This window comes from Prunus mume, linkage group LG7 (genome assembly GCF_029339155.1).
Source record: "Prunus mume cultivar Tortuosa linkage group LG7, ASM2933915v1, whole genome shotgun sequence".
Taxonomy (NCBI): Eukaryota; Viridiplantae; Streptophyta; class Magnoliopsida; order Rosales; family Rosaceae; genus Prunus; species Prunus mume.
Genome location: NC_142704.1, coordinates 20,127,910 through 20,138,831, shown reverse-complemented (window position 1 = coordinate 20,138,831; position 10,922 = coordinate 20,127,910). Strand labels below are relative to the sequence as shown.

The following is a 10,922-nucleotide window of genomic DNA, read 5'->3' as shown; positions in this document are numbered from 1 at the left end:
ACTCCGAAAAAAATCTCATATGTTTATTGATGGGATAATGTATGATGATTTTTCTGAATTGCTAAGTTTTAAAGAAAGATATAACCAATATCATGGAGGAATCAATAAATGCATTGTGATTGGCTGGTAATATTCAAACAGCAGTCTGCTCCGACGCACGTGTTCTCCCACGCAGTAACTCTTGTTGTCTGCGAAGCGTCTAAGATTTACCGCCAACAAACGGCGTCTTTACTTCTCCTTTCCCTTTTTTTTTTTTTTTTTTTTTTTTTTACAAAAAAGGGAAAGTAAAACAGCGGTCAGAGCCGAGTCACCCGCGACCAGAAAATCACACTACACCGTCCACAACACCGACACTCCAAAACACAAGGAATCTTCCTATAAATCTAACACCCCACGAACCCCTCATCCTAATCCGACGGCCCCAACCCAACCCTCTCCCCCACAAATCTAAATTCCCACCGTCCGATCCCATCCCTACACAAAAAAGAAGAAGAAGGAAGTAATCAAAACCCCACCCTCTCAGATCTTAAGCCAGAGAGAGAGAGAGAGAGAGTGAGAGTCTGCCTCCGACTGTTGGGCTCTTCAAATTTTTTAATTCCCATTTTGCCCTCGATGGTGGAGGCACAGACATGGACGACGCGTCGTATGAGCAATCCCCGGCTGCAGGACACGACGTCGTCGCCGGACCAGGTCGTGGACATCCCAGCCACGCCCACTGGCGACGTCCGCAACGGCACAAGCTACGGGTTCTCCTCCGCCGTCGGATCGCTGGTCTCCCCGACGCTGTCGACGGCGGCGATCATCGCCTCCTGGTACCTCTCCAACATCGGCGTCCTCCTCCTGAACAAGTACCTCCTCAGCTTCTACGGCTTCCGCTACCCCATCTTCCTCACCATGCTCCACATGATCTCTTGCGCCGCCTACAGCTACATCGCCATCCACCTCCTCGAGCTCGTGCCACGTCAGCACATCCTCTCCCGCCGCCAGTTCTTCAAGATCCTCGCCCTCAGCGCCATCTTCTGCTTCTCCGTCGTCTGCGGCAACACCTCCCTCCGCTACCTCCCCGTCTCCTTCAACCAAGCCATCGGCGCAACGACGCCATTCTTCACCGCCATCTTCGCCTTCATCATCACCTGTAAGAAAGAGTCCGCCGAGGTCTACGGCGCCCTCCTCCCCGTCGTCTTCGGGATCGTGGTCGCCAGCAACAGCGAGCCACTCTTCCACCTCTTCGGCTTTTTAGTCTGTGTCGGGTCCACCGCCGGGCGAGCTTTGAAATCCGTCGTTCAGGGGATCCTGCTCACCTCCGAAGCTGAGAAGCTCCACTCGATGAACTTGCTTCTGTACATGGCTCCAATGGCTGCCTGCATTCTGCTGCCCTTCACTCTGTACATCGAGGGCAACGTGGCGGCGGCGACGGTAGAGAAGGCCCGGAGCGACCCGTTCATTGTTTTCTTGCTGGTCGGGAATGCCACGGTGGCTTACTTGGTCAACTTGACCAACTTCTTGGTGACCAAGCACACCAGCGCATTGACTCTGCAGGTGCTTGGCAATGCCAAAGCGGCGGTGGCGGCCGTCGTTTCGGTGTTGATATTCCGGAACCCGGTCACGGTCATGGGCATGACCGGGTTCGCGGTGACCATCATGGGGGTGGTGCTTTACAGCGAGGCCAAGAAAAGGTCGAAAGTTACAACTCATTGACAGAGACAGAGAATAAAGATTGAAATTGAAACCACAAAAAAGAAAAAAAAAAAGATCATTCATTTTGACTGCCTCAAGATTCGGGTACGAATTTGTTTTTGTTTTTTGTTACTTAATTGTTTTGATTTTTATGGCATGGAAAGGGAGAGGGTGAAGTGGAATTGGAACTGGAGTGTATAGGATGGTGGAGAAAGAGGGAAATTGGAAAGGATTGAGCTCTTTTTATCTGCTCTTTTGAGGTTTAATTGTTGTTGATAGAGGGGGGGTGGGTGGTAGAAGAGAATATGTAAGTTTTTCTCCTTCATTTGACCCTGTGTGTAACTTTATATGATATGCTCTGCATTTTGAATTGAACACATACAAGTATTTTATGGGGAGGAAAAATTCCTCTTCCAGATTCAATTTGTTAAAAACATGTTCTCTGTTCCTTTGGCCCTCTTTCAATGTGCAAGTTTTGCTAATTTCTTTCCTACTTTGCAAGTATGTTTTCGTGTTTCCGGCATTGTTTAGCTTGTTTGTTTTGCATTCAGTGTTTCGTTATGGTTATGCAACTATTTGGACTCTAGGTTTAGAAGGAACAATTCTAGACAAAGAATAAGAATAGAGTTTATCTGGGATCAGGATCGTAATTACGTGCAACTATTTGTATGTAAGATGGTTAATTACGTAATAGGATCGGGATCGTAATTACGTGGAATCGAAATTCAAGAAATAGCTTTTTGACAATCTGATAACATAACATGTCATATATAGGCATGATATATTAGAATCTTGTAGCCTTTGCACGTTGTTCACCCAAATTTTCTTTTTCATCTGATGATAACAATTGTTTAGAATCTTGGTTTAATTTTCTTTAAATCATTGCAACAATATTGCTTTGCTGATAATATCGCAATTAGCATCGACCTATCAGAATATATTTCTCTTTCGTGTCTTCTCATGTGTATTGACTTATTAGGAAAACCAATGAGAACAGGAAGACGGTTAGTTAGATCACAACAACACCCAATTGGTTTCGTGTCTAGATTTAGTTTCCTTGTTTGACTTGTTGCTACTCAGGCGAAGGATTTTGAGTTTGACTTGGAGATCATATTTCTGTCACTTAAGAAGATGTGTCAGTAAGTGATTGAGTTTACATTAAACCTAGTCTAAAATCCTGACTTTCTGTCATGGAAAGTGAGGAAGATAGAGATTTCATGTAGTTTCCTACAAGTTTTCCTCTTTGAGATGTGGAAATTAGATACCCTGCTTGGTAGTTGTTGATGGATATATCTATCCTGTCTGTTCTATTAGCAGCCACACCTTAACCTGGCCCATCATTCAACTCCTAGAAGCTCCATCTAGTTGGGAATATGCTTGCCTATTTGATTTGCCACGTGGCAACAATCCATAAGCTCCGTATGGTCTAGTTGCTTGTTCTGGATGAGGATGGCAAAACTTTGGTTTGAAGTGTCATGTTGTCGGTGACAATGAAGATGTGGTTATGCTTTATCCCATGGTTTGACATTTACTGGGAAGCAGCCTATCAGCATCAAGGAGAGGTAAGCCATGAAGACATGCAACCTAATTGCACTGCACTACTCTCTCTTGGTGCACCTGGTGGTTGAAACTTTCTTGTTTGGTGCAGCTATATTCAATTTATTCTTGTGAAAGATGATGATGGGTTTTAATTATTTTGACTGAAATGTGCTATATTATTGTTAATATAAAGAATTACATGTAAATAGATAGGACATTTTAGTAGGAGTATTTTCAAAAGAAAGGTGCTTCGATTGCGATTAGATGCAGATATTACATGATGTGGAGAACAATTCATCCAACGTTTGTAGCATCACAAACAGATTGCAAAACTCACACTTATTAATAACTGGAAAATGAATTACCCAAACACTGTTATTGAAAAACAGTTACGACACTAATCCGGCCCAAGCTCAACGCCGATCACCCATGTCTTGCGCCAAGTTGACACTTCTAGTTGGTGTAGCCCCAGGTGGGGCTGGGGGCAGGAGGAAGCGAGGATGGCTTGCCTTTTGCCTCCTTTCGCCGATCACCCATGTCCTGCGCCAAGTTGACACTTCTAGTTGGTGTAGCCCCAGGTGGGGCTGGGGGCAGGAGGAAGCGAGGATGGCTTGCCTTTTGCCTCCTTTCCCCAAGTGGGGCTGGGGCTAGGAGCAGACCATGAAGGGTTGCTGTTTTCCCAGGTGGGGCTGGGGCTCGGAGCAAACGATGATGGGAACACGGTTATGAGAAGCTTCTGGCCACCCATTGCACAGTGCTGGGCAACACCACAAATGTACCATTTTCTTCCAGGGGTTGCAAGGCTGATCACATCATGTCCACTGGTTAATGGCACACTGTCTAATGGAGCTGAACATTGCTGGAATCCAGTCCCATTCACTTTGAACACATTGTGTACTCCTTTTGGATAGTTAAAAACTGCACAAGAACAAAGACCACAGAATATTGGATGAGTTCCCAGAACATTATTTTAAAAAAGAAATCGAAATCAAATGAGCTTAATGTTTTTATTTATTTATAAAATTTACCAAGGTTGTCGCCAACATAGAACATCTTTCCCCGCCCAAGCTTGGTAGTCGAAGTTAATGGTCCAACCTTTGCCGTCGCCGACAACATAATTTGTTGCCAAAATTGAAGGGGCAGAAATTGCTAGAATGGCAAAGATGATGAAGAGCTGGGAAGAGGCCATCACAGCTAGAACTAGTTATGTTTTTTTTTTTCCTTTCTATGAAGGTGGTTGTTTTGATTTGGTTGGTAAAATAAGTGGAAAAGGTGACAAATTTATAGGGTTTTGGTAGTCTTAATTCTAGCATTGGGTGCGCCACCGCCAACGGACGGCATTGCCTGCTGCCGAATGATACGAATGGATTTGAGAGTTAAGTTACAAGATAATAAACAAACGATGCATACCCTTTTAGAATTAGAAGATCAACTTTGTTGGAGCCATTCAAAAAAATTGGATTCTTTGTGTGACCAGTAAACTTCCACTAATTTACACGTGGCGTGCCATATGAATTGGAATACCAAAATCAATACCAATCAATTTCTGAAACTGCCCGACAAAAAAAAAATCATTTTTCTAAGAGGGATAATACCTCAAAAACCATCCAAGAAATAAAAAATAAAAAAATAAAAAAATAGTGTGGTGTCACTTAGGTTGTTGCAAGTTGAGGGTTTTGGGTTCAAAAAATTTTATTTTAAAATATCTATTTTATTTTACTTTTTAAATTTAACTGAACTTAAAAAAAAAAAAAGGGAGCTTGTTTCCCTCTTTTCGGCTTAGGCGGCCGACGGAAGGAACTTTTGCTCATTCTTCTTTTGGATGCGGACGTGCCATCACCAAGCTCCGAATTTGGGCTTGAATGAAATTTGAATAGATGGATGTGTTACGCTTCTAACTTCTGACCAAACGATTGATCGGCCAAGCAAGGAACCTCCTCTTGGCCTAGATTCTTTTACTTCATCGGGTTCGATGATGGTTAGGTTTCGTACGGATGTTTTTGTGATTTTTATGGTTTAAGTAAAAATAATGCAATTAAACTAAATATGCATATAAACGTAAAGACAAGAATTGAAGTGCGATAAAATAAATCAAAGCGATAAATAAAGCAAGAACGAAATAAAAGCGATAAGAACGATAATAACGATAAAATAAACAAACTTGAAATTGAACTTAATTGAAGTGCGATAACAATGAAAATTAAAGTAATAGAAACAAACTTGAATTTAAATGACAATAAATATAAACTTACACTAGAAATATGAAGAACTCACTACACTAGGTGCTTGAAAAATAAAATCCCTAAGTATAGGAAAAGAAAAGTGTGAGACAAAAAATAAGTTTGTTTGTTTGATGTTGTGTGTCTGATGTCTTCGTCGAGCAAGGTTTATATAGGGCACTCGTCAGCCCATGGGCTGGCCATTGAATGACTAAAGGTCAACTCTTTTAAACTTCTTTCCTTCCAAGGCCCTCCTAAATCCATAGGATTGCATTGATTGAAATATTCTGACACATTTGATTCTTCCTTGCTTTGGACCACTCAGAGTTACTATCAAATCCCTTGATTTCTTTCCTTGTGAGACCTTTGTCACATACACATAATCCTCCGAAAATTCTGGGCTCGGATCAGTGTCTTGAACTTGGGCATCCGATTTCTCTTACATTGTTACCCATATAATATATATTAAATAAACATAAAATAATGTAAAGAGGGCACCACATATCTGCAAGAACTCAGCCGCATGCATATAATATTATATATATATATATATATATGACCATTAGCTTTTTGACCTGTGAACACTTTAGCCCATTTGCAGACCACCCAAAAGGCTCCAGCTGCATTCATCTACCTATTTTATATAATGCTTATATGACAAAAACTTTCAGCCCAGTTTGCAAAGGACTCATTTCGGATGCACACCCATATATCTCTATATTTCAAATTTATACATATATATATATATATATATCAACACAAAATAGGATGAGGAAGTTTTCAATTTGAAAGCCTGGCCGCACATGCAACAGTCCAAGGGAATTGCATTTATATATATATATATATACATACAAAATTGGATGATGGAAGTTCAATAAAGCCCCGGCCGCATATCTTGAAGTTTCCAGCCCCACTTACTTGAATATATGTATGTATGTATAGAATAAGACAATTAAACCCCAACCTAAACAACCCTTCAGCCGTTAACAAATCCAAAAAACTCCAGCTACCATTCTTCAAAGCTCTGTCTACTTCAAACGAAAACCCTTTCAGCCCAGTTTGCAAAGATACCAAATACCCCAGCTGCATATTCGGCCCGAGACACTGGCTGCTCCAAATCTTGGCCGCCACGAGACTCCTTCAAGACCCGGCTGAGCTCTCCCAAGCTCTCCAGCATTTCGGCCACAAGAACCCCGACATTTCCAATCGCTAACTCCTCAATCCCAGCCTCCAAACCTCAGTCGAGATCTTGCGCTTCATTTAGACTGCCTGGCTACGTCTCGCAAGGCCCATATTTCTTCGACCGTGCCCAACCATTTCGCAAGCCCGACTCCCCCAACGAACCCCGGCTGCTATTCTTCTCATGCTCGGCCACTTCTCGTGCCCGACCAATTCTCGTGCCCGGGTCAGGTAGATTTCTACCACCCTCAAACATTGCCCCTTGATTTGTTTAGCTCGGAATTGGTGAGGTAAGCAAATCGAAACCCAAGACCTTCCAATTTCTGAAGTTTGAGATTTTTCTTTTTGCTTGCCTTGCACATTATTAAATTTTGAATCGGGTAGGAATTTAGGAAGACACCAATTAAATTGGAGGGACTTTTGAACTTCCTATCTGTGAAAAACCCTAGATATTACAAATATCCAAGTGTTCTCTTTCATTTTCACATAAACACTTCCACCATAGCTATAGGTCCTTAGAAGGTTCTCTCAAAACCCATATCCTCTTTATCTTCACATTCATCATTTCGCACACCAAATCCACCCGAATCAACTTCAAACTTGAAATTTGCAAGTTTCTTGGTTAATTTTGGTATGATTTTGATGCATCTATAGTCTTAAAAAATTTAGACTTGAAACTTTGAATATATGAATAGTGCCATGATGTTCTTCACGTTCTTGATTCAAATATCACTTTCTTCACTATATTTTCCTTTGATTCAATTTTACTTCATGTTTGTAGGATGGAATCTATTCCAAATGATAGTGCCCAATTTTTTGAAGATATGAAAGTAGCCATGGACAAAGACTTGGGCAAGCAAGTATTTGCCTACTTTCTCAATGCTTTTCCCAACTCCACCCAATATATTCTTGGCCCATTTTTCTCCCCCTATCTGGAAGAGGTGGCCAAGGTGTGGGTGACGTAGCCGAGAAATGGCCCAACTTATTTTTCAGACTTCACATGGGCAGCCGTTTGGGAGAGCTCCAAGCCATTCAAATGTTGGTCGACCGGAACCCCCCTCAAAGCGGATCCCGCCGCAACTAAAGAGGCCCCATCAAAGAAAGCATCATCTGCCGCCGGGAAGTCCGACCACTTAAGCTCAGCGGATGGCAAGTTTGATTGGTATCATTGGTTTAAGGCCTTGGAACCAAAATTGAAGGGCCATTGGAAGAAAATCGGAATTTATGACACATTGCTCCTATGTGCGGGAAGCTCATTTCCTCGTGATCGATCTCTCATCATTGCGGCCCTATGCTTTTTGTTCCTCCACCAATTGCATGAGGCCTCGTTTTGGGATGATGACGCCCAACTTGCTAGTCTTGGCCGCTATTGCCAACCTTTGCCCTTATGGAGATGATTTCTCAGCCGCCAACCTTCCAGGAAGCCAAGGTGGGCTTAGATTTTCACAAGTCAAAGAAGACCTCCAGGAGTTGGGTGAAGACGTATCTTGGCCATGGCGGAGATCCCACCGACCCTCCTTCCATCAATGGAGTATCCTATACTGAGCATGTGACTTTTCTTGTGATGTGGTTGTGCAAGTCTTGGCATACCCAAAATCCGGCGGGATTACTAAGGAATTTCAAGCCTTGGCGGAGGTACTTGCGGATGGCCATCAAGTGGCCATGGGCCCAATCTTTATAGAGGGCTCCGCGAGGTAATCACTAAACCCATGGATTATCATGCTTCTGGCCCTATATGGATTTTTCAATTGTGGCTCCAGCTATATTTTCTGGAATTAAGTCCCACCACCGTTTGCCCAAACGAAAAAGGACTTATGGGTCCGCCCTTGTTCAATGCCCCATGCCGGAAGCATTATGTTGAGGATTGCTTCTGATTTTTCTATGAGTGTCAGGAGAGGACTAGGGAGCATCTCTCCATTTGCCTAGATCACCTTTTCCCGATTATCTAGCCCTAGATCTTTCCTCATATCCTACGGTAGAGACGAAAGAGGAGAGACATAATATGTGGGAAAGTATCCTCATCAGCCGAGATCTTCCATATGGCCTAATGGTGAACAAAGGTAGCAACTATCATTGCGATGGTGAGCTTTATTATCTCGCCGCTGCCAACTACCAACTTGGTTTTATACAGAGCATCCCGATACCACCCATGAATTCCGTCAACCTGCTTTCCTCTTGACGGGTGGAATTTAAAGATGCAAAAGAAGTCACCACCTTGACGAATTTCAACCAAGACTTGGTGAAATCCTTCAGTATTCCGATTAACATTTTTATCCACTGGTGGAAAGAGATGTTGGCCTGTTGGTTTTCTCAACCATGTTCAGAGATTGAAGATTGGGTCTTCAGGCATTGCCCATGCTCATTGGCCTTTCAGCAAGAGAAAGAGAAGAAGAAAGCCCAAGCAAAGGGTAAAATACTTATATTTTTTTCTATTTTAGTTTTGGCTATTTTTTTTTAAAGAGAGAGCTTGGCCAAATCTGCCGATGCAAATTCTGGGCGGGGCGAGAAAAGGCCCAACGCCCTCATCAAGGTAAGCTATCCTCCATGCTTATTTTTGCCCTTTAAAATATTTACACTTCCCGCTTTCTGAATTCTTGATGGGCACATCTAAAAGCTTAAAACTCCAACTTTTTAGGAGATAGCCCCACCGGAAATATTATGCCCTCACAAACATTCCTTCGGCCCAGAAAAGTTCCGTGGAACCTTTCACCTCAAGGTTTAGCCGTGCACCCTTGTTGCAGGTTCCCCAAGGCCGATGGAGCATCCTTCTTCTTCTCACTTGATCAGGGCCGTGCAATTGGCCGCTACTTCCGTCCGCCGCTCCGGTAAGCTTATATATCTACATTCTTTCATTTATTAATTTTGAAGGGCCAAAACTGACCCTTATGCCCAAAAATGTAGGAAACTCAAACTTCCGCACTTGAGAAGGAAATTGGGGCTCAAATCATAACTCCGGTAGGCGAGGATGAGGTAAACTCATCCCCTTAGCCGTTTGAATTTTCTTTTACTTCTTTGATGCTTACTAAATCTTCAAACTTAGTCGGCCGAGATCAATACCACAGAGCACCCGGAGGATGTTTCCACGAGGTCACACGAGATTATTCTCATGCCCGATGATCACACCCGTGAGCATGTGGCCAAGCTGACCGAGGAAGACTTCCCAGACGTCCCTAACTCTTAGGTTCATTGAAATTTCATACTTTTAAAATTTCTTTTATACTTTCCCCCAATTCCTTATTTTCAATGTTTGAACATGTTAGTGGGCCATTTTTGGCCCCGAACTTTCTTCGGCCTTTACCACGGTCATTAAGGCCGAATTTCAGCCCCTTTTTGCCATAAGCTCGGACTCTCGCTTGACTCGCCCTCTCGAGGCACCCCAAAGTGGCCCAACTTTTCAGGTGATCTTATTCTCCCTTAATGTTTTTTTAAAGCTTTATGTTTGTTAGAGAGCTCACATCCTTCTTTTTTAGGCGGATGTGGTGGAGTCTTCCACCATTACGGTCGACCATGCGATCGTCACTAGTGGTGCACCTTCCACTATTCCCACCGACGGAAGTGCACCACCTGAGCCCGTCCTTACGTTGACCTTGGGAGCTCCTACCTTGGTGGACGACGTTATTCCGTCTGAACTCCAACTTGAGGTACACCCCGAACTTTCTTGTTTATTTCAAATGAATGAGCCATTATTATAATCCTTATGCCCTTTTGCTAGATTGGAGAGTCTTTATCCTTTGTGCCCGCCAAGAGTACCATGAATCCATCGGCGGAGGATGAAAGAAGCTTGGCAATGGTCCCTCATGAAGAGGCCCCTCTACCATCCCTTGATCAGGTATGAAACAAGAAAAATATACATATGCACATGTCATTTATTTTCTCTACTTGAAAGGAAAAATATAATACCCATTTTTCTTGCATCCCTCTAGTGACATTTTTGACTTCCTAGATCAGTGGGATGCATCTATATCTTCAGCTGAGGCTTCCACTCGCCTTGCCACTTCTTCCACCACGACCGGGGCCCTACCAGATTTGAGGGCTGAGGCCCTACTTTGGTCATACAGAGATGGAGATCTCATGTCCTTGGAGGACAAAGATGAGAGAAACAAGCTCAAGGCCGCCATCGAGACTTTGGCGAGTTTTGGCTTTTTTCCCGATCCACACTCGGCGGTGATGATCACTTATCTCTTTGGTCAAGTGGAGAAGTTTGCCCCCCACTGCCGTCCTTTTTCGAAGGAGCAAAGGATGGGCCAAGACCTGGAGTAGCGAATTATCTCATGTAGTGCCACCATGAGGAAGGAGATCGAGATTGCC

The 10,922-nt window shown here is 43.3% G+C and overlaps 1 protein-coding gene and 1 pseudogene across 2 annotated transcripts; one reads left to right on the top strand and one right to left on the bottom strand.

Annotated features, from left to right (window-relative positions):
* The first annotated feature begins 409 nt into the window (after positions 1–409).
* LOC103337343 (Nucleotide-sugar transporter family protein) lies at positions 410–2,111 on the top strand. Its single transcript, XM_008240502.2, has one exon. It carries the CDS (start codon positions 613–615, stop codon positions 1,696–1,698), a length of 1,086 nt encoding a protein of 361 aa, XP_008238724.2. The 5' UTR covers positions 410–612; the 3' UTR covers positions 1,699–2,111.
* A 1,664-nt stretch (positions 2,112–3,775) lies between these two features.
* LOC103337355 (blue copper protein 1b pseudogene) lies at positions 3,776–4,634 on the bottom strand (annotated as a pseudogene). The gene is made up of 2 exons (XR_016122298.1): positions 4,245–4,634; positions 3,776–4,134 (listed from the first exon to the last, which is right to left on the bottom strand). The product of XR_016122298.1 is annotated as a blue copper protein 1b pseudogene (transcript).
* Positions 4,635–10,922: the final 6,288 nt, after the last annotated feature.